Source organism: Zootermopsis nevadensis, unplaced genomic scaffold (genome assembly GCF_977971745.1).
Source record: "Zootermopsis nevadensis isolate Lab colony 2312 unplaced genomic scaffold, Znev_1.0 Znev_ptg000050l, whole genome shotgun sequence".
Lineage (NCBI taxonomy): Eukaryota > Metazoa > Arthropoda > Insecta > Blattodea > Termopsidae > Zootermopsis > Zootermopsis nevadensis.
Genome location: NW_028259182.1, coordinates 2,759,859 through 2,774,591, shown reverse-complemented (window position 1 = coordinate 2,774,591; position 14,733 = coordinate 2,759,859). Strand labels below are relative to the sequence as shown.

The following is a 14,733-nucleotide window of genomic DNA, read 5'->3' as shown; positions in this document are numbered from 1 at the left end:
AACATATGAACCAGTAGAACCACAGATTATATCAACACATCGGTCAACGGAACCAGATATTCACTTTATCTCCATAATTCAAAAACTCGGTGACTCAAGGATACAAAGGAACACAGTCCCCGCCATCAGTTACACTTCCCGTAAAGATTATTGACTGAATATACCTCTCGTTTGTATACACAAACGATTTTTGCTATGTTAAGCTCCGAAAATGTGCCATCCAGTAATTCTGCTGTAAAGATAAAAATCCCACACCTTGTTCCTGTAACAATCTTACATATTTGTGGAAGGTGCGATGAACGAAAGTCTCTAATCTTTCCTTTTCGATGTAGTACAATAACCTCTAAAGCAAGCCTAACAATATATATACTACCAATTCGACAATATATAAACCTTTAACTTTTTTATGTTTCATATATACATACATATACAATACTCTGTGTATATAGCTACTATTTCTATAAACAGACTCGACAAACTGGTCTTCGTAATGGAGAAGCGTCGAGGTTTCTTTAACATTATGCATTGAATTATTAAACACGTTTCATTATAAACATTTCCTGCTGTAACGTTCTTACAGTACTCGATAGTAAGTTACCAATCTGCGGTGCAGAGCACTGTGGGGACTACACACTTTTCCCGCAATTCAATAAAAACAAAACTATATATGACTAAATGAAATGCTTTATGTAACATGACAAAGATTCCGATTAAACGCATTATACATTTTTAGTGAATACCGAATATACAACTTCCTGCTCTGCACCATGTATCATATGTAACAACGTTAACCCTATAATTTTTCCCTTCTTCATCCACGTTTCCACAGCTAGTCTCCCTTAAAATTGTCTGCAGAGTAAATACGATGTTCAAACCCACTGAATGACTTTCGATTAAATTTCGTACTGAAATTTAGACTTAATAATCTAATTTAATTTTATTCCATAGTGATCGAATAAAACTGTGCATTTACATAACACATTTTATTACCTAAAGAACAAATAATTTTCATATATGAGTAGGGCGTATCACGCCACAGGTATTATGTGGCATTTGTTTCTTACAAAAAATCGATCAGACTTGACTTCCTTAATTTCAACAAGTAGAATTTCACCTTGAAAATTAAAAAACATATTATATACTTCCTGCTAGAGAGAATTAAAACAAGACGTTCCACTGAACAATTTGGTTTATATGGTTTGTACAGATATACATAATGTACATACAAAACTTTACACCTATCAAAATCACAAGTTCTCTGGTTTTGTACAGAATTCGTTCACCCAACACCATTTATGATCTAAATATGTTTGCCAAAATATAGCTTCCAGAACCTGTACAAGAGTGACAGCGAATATCTTGCAAATTTATCATTATTACGAAGTACAACTAATACTGTTGTAGCAGAAACCAGCACATATTCAATCTTCTGGCATTTTGTATTTGCATATGCAATCTTACAGTTTACCTCCACTAAATCAGGAAATGTAATTCCCCTAGCAATATCACTTGTCTTGCTCATCATGCCAAACTTCACATATTACAGGAATCAAAATTGGCCATTGAATTTGAAACCATTCCATCTACCTCCAATCATCACAACATAAATCAACCTTAATGTTCACCTACTATCCTCTTCACAAAATTTTTCCCAGGGTCCAAAAAAAATTCTGTACACAGTTTTTGTTCCTTAATTTGAAATTACTACATGGACCACTCCTGTTCTGACTGGATAGTTAACTTGCTCTTAGCTTTCCATTTAGTAAGTTCAATTGCCAAAATCCCATGCCTGCTATAGGTGTAATGTAGCAAGAATGGTGATTACACAGTTTACTAAACTGAGGGACAGCAAATATTTTACTTAACCTCTTTTGGCTTATTTGCTTGGAGTTGCTTCAAAATTTTTTTGGGTTCTTGTAGCTTTATATAAGAGTTATGGAAGTAATTACACACTCACTCGAACTAAGCAATGCCAAACTCAAGATACAAACTTTTCAATAATGTTATCCACAGAAATGTAACTTACACAGCAAAGCCTTGTTTTGTATCGTTGACACAGACACCATCATTTTCTCATCAGCAATGAGAATGGCCTATAATTAAATGAAGAGAAAACGAAGTATATGTTTATGGCTCATGCCCAGAATGCAAAACAAAATCACAATATAAGGACACCTAACCTTAAAAAAATGTGACAAAGTTCAAACATTTAGGAATGACAAGAATTCAAAACCGCATTCTGGACGAAATGAAAACATACAAAATTCAGGAATGGGGTTATAGTGACAGAGGCGTCGTCATCACTGTCATAAACAAAGATATTCAAATTATATTAGTACACACTTGTTACTAACATTTTAGAGAAACATACTATCTGCAAAGCATCATAACACAGAACAACATAAGTTACTTCTGGTCAGGATTGAATGGGTAACAGCCATTTTACCATTGCACCAACACTTCCCAGACCTAATCAATCATGAAAATTTGTTTGACAAATGTCAATTGCTCCTATCATCAGGGGAGCTACTTTTTGTTTAACCCAACTTTACCCTGTAATGCAACCAGTGTTGCAGTGGCTGACATAAAATTGCACACTTGACATCCATTAGATGTAAAATGCGAGGGGATCTGCGGGGTAGTGGTATGTCTTTCTTCAGGATTTTTGGCTGTCCATAAAATCCAGGTAGAACCAAAGCATGAGCAACTTTGTCTGAAATATATGACTTCTAGCAATTTCTTCTGCAATACTTTACTTCTTACTGACAGAAGCTGTCTGTCATTCAAAGTATTTGCCCACAGAAAGGTAACTACAACTTAAAAAAATACAAAATGCAAGTATCATAATGAAGTTCTGAAAGGAATTGTTTGTTCAAAAAGTCACTTACTGGATACTTTCCATATTTTACTTTGTATAAACAAATTATTTTTCAGGGCAATGAAGATTTTACTTCCTTTACATCTAACAGGAAATGAAAAACACTACAGCTTCTAATTAGGCTGGGTTATGCCAAGGTGTTGGTACACCCTGGTAACAAGCTCAACTTTCTTCAACCCTTTCACTTCAATCCCTTCACCCTTTAGGTATGCCTTCAATTCATCCACCTTCAGTTTCTCAACCTGAAACAATAATTATAAATTAGAATGTTGATGCTGGTCTTCTGGGTTGCAATGCCCATGGACTTATAGGCAGTCTACTGCCTCCCTCCACACCTGAAGATGAAGGCAGTACATTCTTTAAAAACACTGGTATCTACCTACAAGTCAATAACAATTTGTTGTAATAAGGTCTAGTCTGTGTAGCATTAATTTAATAATGTTAAAATGTGTATGAAAAAGATGACTGATGAGTGTCTTCTGGGATGATGCACTGTGTAGTCTCGTAGAAGTATGACATTTCAAGGGCCCTTATGATGGAGGCAGTAAGCACTTCTGAAAAGTCAGTAAAATTCAACGGGCTGTCACAGCTTCTGATCACAAAATATTGATCACAGACCACTGTTCCTTTTTGGGTGGATTCTAGCAATGCGGCAGCAATATCAAATACGTTACAGTCTTAACATAATGAAAACAAAACCATCTAGGTGCAAATGAGGGAAGAGTCACACTGTTCTTATACACCATCTTTTCCAGTGTTATCATCATCACATCTGAGAAGTAAAATTCCCTTTACGTTCTGACTTGCCTTTGCATAATGTAACAGTCAAGTTACTAAGATCAAATCTGAATGCAATGTAGATCACCTTTCCACAGGTAGCAATATCTTGCATGTCTCCCACATCTGCAGTTTTTGTAGCTTTCCTTGGTTTATCACTGCATGTATCTGTGGTCCTCTTCCTAACACCTGAAGTTTTTGGTTTTCCACCAGGAACATAACCACCGATATAGACAGAGTCTAGGAACTCTTGGGCCAACGAGTCTAGCCTCCTTGCCATAGATTCATAATCTGGAACTAATATAAAAAAAAAAATACTGAATCCTATGTTAGGATGACGGTTAATTCTGGGGAAATCACATAATTGGGCATCAAACTTCTGAGAAAATCAAAACTGTGAACGTGTGGACGAAGACCTCACCACAGTTCAGAATATACAGAGTGGCCACAAAGTCCCCACACATGTTAGTCAGAAGTTATCTGTATGATACCCTCCATTCTACACCCAAATTTTAATTTTTCCCCATGTTCTTCTGGACATCTTCTTCCACGCTGATGGTCGGTAGCCCTACCCAGAATAAATATAAAACAAATAATTAACAGAGGACACAATCTCATGCATAGGAACTTTGTGGCCATTCTGTACATTTTGTTGCAACTGTGATATTAGCTTTATCCATTATAAACTTTGGATGAATCAAGAGTCTTTCCAATGCCCCTGTGGATACATTCACCCCTGCCAGGTGAAGAGAGGCAAAGAAAGCACAAAAGAATACAACTACAGGCATTAAAATACCACGGAATATATAAAAGGGGAAATGGTACGAACTCCACGCAGCAGTACTTCTTGGGAAGGTATGCTCAGCTAGACAAGAAACAGTTCACTGTCTTTTATGATACCCAAGATTCATTGCTGTGTTCATAACAGCCTACAAAGTTAAATACAAAAATGGTATATAATATCATGGTTCCAACTTAACCAACTTGAAAAATATTTACTAGAACAGACAGACATACACATATAGATAAAACCTATAATTATTGTTACATGTGTAATAATAGCTAAACCAATATGAAAGAAACATTACCTGTAACATCTTTTACTTCTGTTTGTTCATTATAGTCGAGAGCCAGAGCCTCTATGTTCCGCCAATGAGTCTGTAGTTTCGGATTATCAAAACTGTACGGTGTATACACAAACTTGAGTTTTTTTATTACTGCCTTGGCTGCTATTATTTGCTCAGCATCTGCTCTTGCTGTAGATTCAATGTTCAATGTGCGAATATCCTCTGTTAAGAATAATAAAACCAGCTATTAATAATAAATAAAACATCATCATCTACATTCCTACTGTTTGGTGTAGTTGACCAGTTATAGGTACTACAAACAGGAAATTCATAGTTTTACGCTTCCTTTCAGTTTATTTTGGGTATTTCATATTCATATTTAATAACTAACAGTGTGGTAGCAGATACCAAAGATTCAATACTGCCAATACCACTGCCACCAGATGCAAACCCAATTGCAGTAAATAAATCATAATAATAATATTTCCATCCATCTCCAATCTTCGCAATCAATATTACTTTTATTCCACCATCAACTTCTCTGTCTTCAAAGTTTACTAAGGTGTGTCCCCACAAAAATTCTGTATACCCAGCTCATCACAGCCCTAGACTTCACTATCCTAACTTTTTGTTACAAGACCTTTACATATTATGAAATTTTTCATTATGTAACATCATATATTGATCACTTACTGTGTTTTAATCCTTATTAAGTCTAGGTATGTTCCTGAGTACTTTGGGAGAAAAGAGCAAAACTTGCTATCTATCTTACGATATACATTTCAGCTTATATTACAACTCTCTGATCAGTGCTCCTTGCTGCAAAATGATCAATGCCAATCCAGGGAGTATGTTACAAAATTGGTCTTGGCTGGAAAATGTGATTTATGATACACAGGATGTAATGAATTGTTCTTACATTCAGATAGTTTTCTTACTCACGAGACTCTTTATATACAAGGGGTTGTGAAGCATCTCCAACGTTCCCTTATTCAAATGTTACTGGAACCTTCTTAAGGCATATACCATTTAAAATAAGTCTGCCACAAGAGAGTAACTGCACTGGTCTTTCAAGAAATAAAAGGCACAATGCCTGCCGAGGGACTCACAAGGCAGAAACCCTAATAGGCTGAATTACTGATAACAAATGGCTTCCAGTTTTTACTATCATGTAATAAATTCCCTGCTCTTTACCACTATTATATGGGTCCCATTTGTTAACATAGAAAAAGGGTTAAACTAACCATGTATAAAATGATATTCATCATTGCTAATCTTTATTACACACTGTAGATGTAACATACTTTTACTCTAGTCAGCTTATGTTTGTTTTACAAGATACTTCATTAACAACAGATTGTTAGTAAATTTGATATTTGTGTACAAACACTTCCTTCATAAAGTATTTCCTGGTAACAAAGTCTAAAAAATCTGGTTCACTTATATAAGGAAACCAAGTTATAGGTAGATTTTGCTAGTTTCTTTCCTTGTAGAGCTGTTAGTTAAAAATAATCATATACTTAAAAATATATATTATGTAATGCAAGAAAATGTGGACCACTTACCAGAGTAAGGAAGGTAAACAACATGGAAACCAGGTGAAATTATTTGTATGTTTGAATCATTCAATTGTTCTTCCTGAGGAATAAGTGCTACCAAGCTCGGAGTAGAGTTTGTATTGGGGGTAAAGTAGCAAATGGGCACAACCTTCTTTGCTATGCAGCGATCAAGGAGTGCTGCAAACAGCTTACGGCTGCCTGCAAACACAAACACAGCCTCTGGGTCTTTCACTTTCAGGGATAATGTTATAAGTGTAATGAAGTACTTTATCATCACTTGGGTTTATCTTAAAATATACTGAATACACACTGTTAAACTGATACTGGAAGAACATGATTAATACATTTATATTTCATGCTTAAAACTATGCGCACCTTGAATAAATTTCAAACACAATGTAAACAACAGAGCACTTTAGTGTCGTAACTGATACACAGATGTCGCTACAGCTATTGCTATCTTCTTCTAGAGATTACCTTGAATAAGTCCTTCTTCTGGGAAGATAAAAGATGATGGTCTTAGATGGTGATGGATTTTGATCTTGCATTCAGGTCTGAATCCTAGCAGTTTTATACCTGGCTCTGTTAACTTACGCAGATTCCTAGTTTCATCCTGAATAAACAAATTATATTATATGTAATGTTCTATTTCTCTATAGTTTTGCTGTGGGGCTTAGGATCACAGAAATCAAATGTGGTATCTAAAACCACAAAGCAAGGTTCTTCCTTTGTGACAATCTGCACTTTCCAATTTCTGCATGTACAATCTCGAGGCCAATATTACAGTAACTAGGATCTACATGTTTCAGTTAAACAAATTTTAAAATATTTTATAACATACTCACAGGTCTGAATATAATTTTCTTAAAAGCAAACTCCTGGTACTTGTTTAGTTCTGAAGGCAACATCAATTCTCCAGTGTCCTACAACAGACAGATAATATTTTTAAGACGACACAAAATAAAACATCAGTGTACTAAAAGTAAGTACAGTCATATATTTCAAACAGAAAGTAATATAAGCTTCTTTCTTTGTTTAGTAAACACGAAGAGGAAGCAGAAAGGAGGAGAAGAAGCAGAAGAATAAGAAGGTAATAAAAACAGAAAGGAGGAACAGTAGATGAAGATGGAGGGAAAGAGGAGGAAGAAAAAAGATGGGACAAAAGGAGGAAAATAACTGATTAGTTCTTGTGTTATTTAACACCACACTTTCAATTAAATGAGTTATACGGCATCGAAAGATAAGATGATTTTAAATAATTAATTATTGTAGTTAACTTATTTCTACTAGGTATGAAATATTAGCTAAACCATGTGCAAAAACAGTTTTAAAACTTGACGACTAGCCTAATACAAACGACTTTAATTTGCCTAACCCTTTATATTCATTAGGGGTATGCAGTGGCTGAGCAGTCTGAAGCGTGGGCCTTGTACCGCTTGGTCGCTGGGACCGTGGGTACAAATCCCACTCAAGCCATGGATGTTTGTCCGCATTTTTCTTTCCACACATTAATCCTGTACAATATGAAGTTTATCTAATGTGGATTCATCAAAAGTGCCACTTTCAAGAGATATATTCCCATGCTGAATATTCTGATGACATTTCTCATTTGATAAACTCACAAAATGAGGAAAATGAAGAAAAAGCATTGGGTGATGCATGAGGCCCACATGCAAAGAAAAGAATAATCAGAAACAGAAAAAAGTTTATCTTTTTTACAGATATACCAAAATTCAGCTTTCTCAAAGCAGTGGTCCTGTAAAGTTTGTCAGCAATGGATCTGAGCCTTTCAAAAAATATTTTTACATTTCTTAATTTTTAGTCAAATATTTACAAGATGTAGTGTCCAATATTTTTTTTTTCTGATCAAACATTCAACCCTACTTTACTGAAGCATTATATTTATCACACTAGATCATGCAATTATAACACCAGGTGTACTTACAGCATGAAATTTCTTTGTGGTGGTTTTCACAACTTCATTTGTGGTTCTGTCTAATAGTGCCTTTTTTGGAACATATGCTGGCCTGTAAACAGAAGAAAGTGGACATGTACACAGTAGGTCTTCTTTAACAACATCAACATAGTAAGAGTTATAAAACAATACAGTGCTGATTATCCAGGTCCCAGTTATCCATGGTCTCTGAATGTCTCTAATATGTAAAATACATTTCTTAACCACTCACAACACTGTCTTATACTAACCACAAACAAGCCTTAACAGCTGCTGAAACATGACTTACTACATGGAAAATCAAGAGGTTGATTATGCTAACCTTTCAAAACTTTATGGGTACACCCCCCTGTGCTTACAGAAAAATCAAACAAAAATTACTTCATGATAAAACAATTTTATGAAAAAATGCTTAGTCTTTTTATGTTTTGCACTGTAAATATGTATGTTTCTATGTACAAAAATGTGCAAGTTCCTATTTTTGCTTATAAGGATTATAGTTCTAACAAAATATTATTTATATTAACCGTGCTTTTTGATTATCCAGGTTCCTGCTTCCCCCAACTACCATAAATAATCAGCACAAAATCCCTCACTGGAAAATGACAAAGGCAAAGGTAATAAAAATCCACACATCATAAATTTATCACATAAGGCCCAATATCCCATAACAGCAGCATATGATCACCAACCAATATTATTTATTACACAGATATAGATTTTATGCACTTCATACAAGTAATACACAAGAACAAAGGTTACAAGCCAACATGACAACTGCAGCATACCTGACAAGGTTGTAAACAGCAACACCAAACTTGACTCCATCACCCAGTGAGAAGAGAATCTTTCCAACACTTCTCTTTTTGTGATCTTTGCGATATACTCTTGCCAGAAGCTCCTCAAATTTAGTTGATGGATTTGGCAGTCTCCAATCATCTGAATAATCTCCTTTTACTAACTGTATCAACTCCTGAAGCAATATTATGCCATAAATGTCACATAAGAGTCAATATGCAGACAATGACCTCCTGCAAAGCTAAGACTTTAATTGAATGATTTAGTGATTTTCATGATGCTGAGGTCAAATGAATTGGATAGATTTTCATGAAGGAGGCTGTCATTGAATTTGATTAGGCAGGCTAAGGAAAACTACAAAAATCTTAAATCACAGTCCCAGATCCAGCCTAGACAAGGGGACTAGAAGAAAAATCCTTCTCTCCTGCTGGGGTTCAAACCCAGGTTGTCTAATAACGAGACTGAATGAGCCTGGTTTCAAGGCATAGCCAAGTTCTCAAAAACTGGTGTTTCATTTCTTGAACTATTAGGAAACATACACACACAAACCATCATTTAAATTTCATATATATACAAAGATTATGACCTTGTGAGGATCTACACTCTCACATAGTCTCCAAACAAGTGATGACCTGATACTTGGCATATTCTCAAACTTCAAGATTTAAAGATTTCTGTCTTCTGGGTTGTTGCGCTGTGTAGTCTGGTCGATGTTAACCAGCGTTTCAGCGGTCATACTGCCTCTGTCATCAGGGCGAAGAAGACAGAAATCTTCATACTCACCGCTGTGAAAACCTCAAATCTTTCAAGATTTAACTTCACTCTAACTAACTAATTAACTAACTAACTAGATGGCTTACCGAACCCGAAGGTTCATCACCGAATTAACCAAAGCCCTCCACCGGTCCCTGTCCTGGGCCAACAAAATCCAGTCTCCTTCAACTCCTATCTCCCATAGATCCTGCCTGACATTATCCTCCCCATCTACGTCTAGGTCACCCCAGCGGTCTCTTCTCCTCAGGCTTCCCGACCAATATCCAGTGCACACCTCTTGTCCCATCCATGTGCGCTACATGCCCCACCCATCTCATTCTTCTCGACTTAATCACCCCGACAATATTGGCGGAGGAGTACAGATTTTTAAGCTCATCATTATTTACTCACTCACTGAAGAGAAAATTGATCTGCAACCAGGGTCTGAAACTAGGTCTCTATGACTGACAGTTTCATGTATTATTCCAGGATTATAATGTTCCTACATTCATAGCAGAAAAGTAGAAGTTTGTGTTGTTTGGTAATTGGCAACAGTAAATCTACTTTGAAAGAGGGGTGAACAAATTTATCATGATACTTAAATTGAATTTTTATTCATACTGTGTGATACAGCGACTGATGTCTCAAAACTAGAAGTATAACAAAAATAATTCTACTCTGTCCCTAAAAATTCATACATAAGAAAGTTTTTTCTCCTAATATGTGCGTCCAAGCAATGACAAACAGAAATGTCACATTGATGTCTTCTCTCACCTTGTAAAAAAGTGAAGGGTCAAAATTATTACCCATGTGAAGCAACTCCACATCAACATCAATTTGCCCCAGATCTGCTGCTTTACTTCTTGCCAGATGTTCTTTGTGCTGAGATCCTGCATGGGGATTGTCAGTGTTTGTAAACAAAAAGATTCTCTTGGAGTTCAGCTTTAACTGACTGCAAAAGATAGGAGTAGAGGTTTCACACAAAATAGTAAGTTTCAACTTGTTCTATGGGAACAGCCTGTTGCAAACAGCATAGCATAAACATATCAATATGTAAGTTTTATCTCATTCCAGAGAAAATCATCCCTTAATCTAAATCAGATTAACGCAACTTTGAATGATATCATAGTACAAGGGTTCACAATCTGTGACCTGTCGATGTGTTTCACCATATAATATTTGCATACTTTTAAGTGAATTTTAATAAGAATGACAAATCAATAAATTTGTTAAAGACTATAACTGAGTAATGAATAAGCTTAGGTCTTGAAAGGTTAATAACCCCTGATATAGTTGAAAGAGTAAAGTTTATAAGATTACCACATTTAGGCAATAATGCCATTGCTGGTTCAAAATGATGCATAAACATTGCCTTACTAATCGCAGAAATATCTTGAGAGAATGTGTCTGTGATTTGACATATCATATTACTGAAGAAATGTAGTGCTCAAGAAATAATGTGCACGAAATTAGTGACAGATGCTTAGGACTTTATGCAGAGGCTAGAATTATTTGGTTGTTAAACACGTCTCAAATTAACTGCAGGCAAGTCTAAATAGAGTCTGGTCATGTACATCTTCCTATCATGATAATGTGAATTCAAACACAATAACTACATACATACCCAGTTAATCAGGACTGTGATTTGAGGTATTAATCCAGCAAATAATCAATTGTACTTGTAATAGAGTGATATAAATTCATAGTGTATTAAGAACTCGTGGTGTGATCACTAAAAACATCACATCATGAAAATTCTGATATTACTGCTTTTCACTCACCTACTAGAAAATGTTGACTGGCACAGCCAAAGAGCATCTGATATGGCAAAGTCATCACTGTGACCAAATGTAGCTGTAAAATCATTAAAGTTTTTCCCTGAAACAAGTCAAGAAATTTTACTATTGCACATGATAAAACATGTCTGGAACAATTAAATATTAAATTAATCCATATTTTATTGTATTCTCTACCTCAAACTCTGCTATAACTACCTCATTCCAGATTTTATCCTGAAGCATTTTCTTTACACAATATTTATATTTATTTAAAGATGAGGGTATCCCCATTGGCCTCCCAGGTTTGAAACCATATAACATTACTCACACTGAAATAAGTTTAAAGGATATTACCATAATAGCCTGACAGTAGGTGGATTTTGAAGGTACAGTGATCCCATTTTCAGAAAGCAAGAAAAAAAAACTGTTATAACAGTTTAATTAAACACTTCTATAAGGTGGCTTAAAATGTTACAACCAATTATTAATAAAATGACATTGCATTATAAGTGAGCCAGTACAGTATTCTGCAAATTCTTGTTCTTTTACTATCAGAATTTCTTGAAACTTGGCTGATTGTAATATCATTCTGACATGCCTGAAACTAATTTCAAGAGAGAAACCAATTCATAGCAACTTAACTAGCAAGCTATGACAAATCTGCAGAAATGCATGTAACTTGCTGAGTCAAATCATCATAGCGAAGCATATTCACTTCCTTCTGAAATAAAATTTCTGAAAACAGAATCTTACGTTTTAACATGGTCTCCAGTTGCTTGATCTTATCCGCATTTGGTTGTTGCAGATCTTGCAAAACAGCTATATGTGGAACATTCAGTACATTACTTGTCTTGTTTGTGCCAAATAATATGATACCAATCATATCTTGATCAGAGCTAATTATTGTGTTCAGCATGGTAGTCTTACAGCACTGTGAGAGATAATTATGAATTACTACACTTTCTCATATAATCTCCCCCTAATCAGCCCACTTCTGTTATATGTATTAGAATACAGTAACCAGCTACATGAGGTATGTTACAACATTATCTTCTTAGGCTAGAAGCTGTCAGTTGGTTAAACATCACCAATGTTTTGAAGACCACAGCACAGTCAAACCAACTGACATGGCCTGCAGGCTGAGATTTAATTAACATAAGTCTCCATGAAAGCGCACGATTATATATGGTTTGGTCAAAGAATAGAATGATTTGTACCACATATAATAACTGCACATTTGTACCTATATGTGATTATTTAATAACAGTCAGTAACTCAGAATATAGCATCAGATGATTAAATTATCAGTGAATAACAAATTGGGAAGAATATGAAAGAAAGTGGCCATGACAGACCACGTTTGCCTATAGAAATAGGAAAACCACAAAACAAACCCACGCAAATAAGCTCACTAAGCCAAGCCTCCAAAATATGAAGTAGGGCTGTTGACTACCAGATCTCAACACTCAGCAGACCAAATAAAACTTGAATTTGGCGACAAATATATGATGCTGTTTTATTATAATGTTGTCTCATGTTCTTATTTATAGAGATTATAGCATTCTTATAGTGCTATGTCCAGTGGACAAATGCATGTCATTGCCTCCTTAATTTATGGCCTTTCACAAAATTGGAATGCAGGTCAACCCACAAACAATGTTTTATTTAGTAAACACAATATGACTAAATGAAATTCCTTTATGGTTGTGTTATACCATCTCATGTAGAACCCAGGGTGATACAGCTTCGCTTAACTCGTGTTCCTAGCAACGAGGTCAAATACTGTCAAATTATATTGTGCGTAGTCTTAAATGGTACACCTTTTAAAGACATGAAAGGTGCCGATGGCGGGAAACTTCGAGGCATCTGCATAAAAGGCTGAAGAAAACCACCAAAACCATACGTTATACCTTGTCCAAGTCTTCAAGTGAGAAATGTAAATTAATATAAAGCTTTCATCACACCTGTAGACTTATAAGAAAGGAAGACTTTCCAGATTCCTCTTCAGTAAACATTGGTTTAGTTGCATCAATCAAGAATATCAAACCATCCCTGCAAGCCCACTCAGATTTTTCAACGTCCAGATCTTCAGTTGGATTATCCTCGTCATCCCACGGCGTTGGATCCATTTATTTTACAAAAAAATATTACAAATCTAAGAGCCACAAAACATTCCACTACTGACCTCGATATAGCTAGAACCACATGTTAATACACACTGCACCAACATAACTCAACAAATTACATAATTATCCCACACTAGGAAGGAAACATCATGCACAACTATTCTTCAACCACTATAAGATGACTGCATCGTACATATACAGAGTACCAGTAAAAAGTTCTGCAAAAACTCTGTAGTAAACTCGTGCCCTAATTACACTACATTTTAACAGATCAGCAACTATATAAGTATAAACAAAAAACATGAAACATGAATATTTTATACATAAGGGTTGGTGATCCTGGCAAGACGATTTTCACAACAGCAAATACCAACCTAAGTGGTCGAAAATATAATCAACACACATCAAGAATTACATGACCAACCTAAAGAAAATAAAGGACTACAGACATGACACAACACCACGACAATGCGAATACCATAAGTTAACATGGAGTGAGACCGGCTATCTTACGATATACACAAGTAACATATGCAAAATCCAAATAACAAAGAATTATAAAAATAGCCCTGATAATATAATATTCTTAATATTAGAACGATTCCAAATAAGGAAACATATTGGGTGGGTTGTGGCCCCTTAAAATTAATGTTTCCCCAAAGTTTGCATGCCCTCTAAATTTTGCAATTAAGTTAATAATATTAAGAGCACAAATCACCCTGTAAGAAAAGTGATATAAAATGCGAAAAACGCGTATGGTACTTGGATACGTTTGGCTACTAATTATAATTAACATTGTTCTCCCTGTATCACATAAAGTTACTCTCCAAATTACAATATGGTACTACTTATTGAGAGTTAACATGAAATTAAAAGACCATAACACTACAGAATCCCTCAGTAATCATAATACATTCGATCATCTATCGAAAGTTTCAAATAATACATATTACCATCACGCTTAATTATATCCTATTCATCTGTGTCTGACATTGAAATTATATTCAGTCTGAAACAGATAGTTACATTGAATCATACCAATC

At 35.2% G+C, this 14,733-nt stretch overlaps 1 protein-coding gene across 2 annotated transcripts; it reads right to left on the bottom strand.

The window, feature by feature from the left end:
- Positions 1-1,171: 1,171 nt before the first annotated feature.
- On the bottom strand, positions 1,172-14,661 carry Irbp (Inverted repeat-binding protein). Of its 2 annotated transcripts, none has more exons than XM_087360840.1 (12): positions 14,644-14,661; positions 12,318-12,495; positions 11,568-11,664; positions 10,561-10,738; positions 9,024-9,208; positions 8,227-8,308; positions 7,127-7,204; positions 6,759-6,894; positions 6,288-6,479; positions 4,744-4,944; positions 3,744-3,952; positions 1,172-3,120 (listed from the first exon to the last, which is right to left on the bottom strand). In XM_087360840.1, exons 1-12 carry the CDS (start codon positions 14,644-14,646, stop codon positions 2,992-2,994), a joined length of 1,668 nt encoding a protein of 555 aa, XP_087216966.1. In that variant the 5' UTR covers positions 14,647-14,661; the 3' UTR covers positions 1,172-2,991. The 2 variants fall into 2 exon arrangements, with proteins under 2 accessions (XP_087216966.1, XP_021923433.2); XM_022067741.2 differs by lacking the exon at positions 14,644-14,661 and adding an exon at positions 13,529-13,876.
- Between the last annotated feature and the right edge of the window lie 72 nt (positions 14,662-14,733).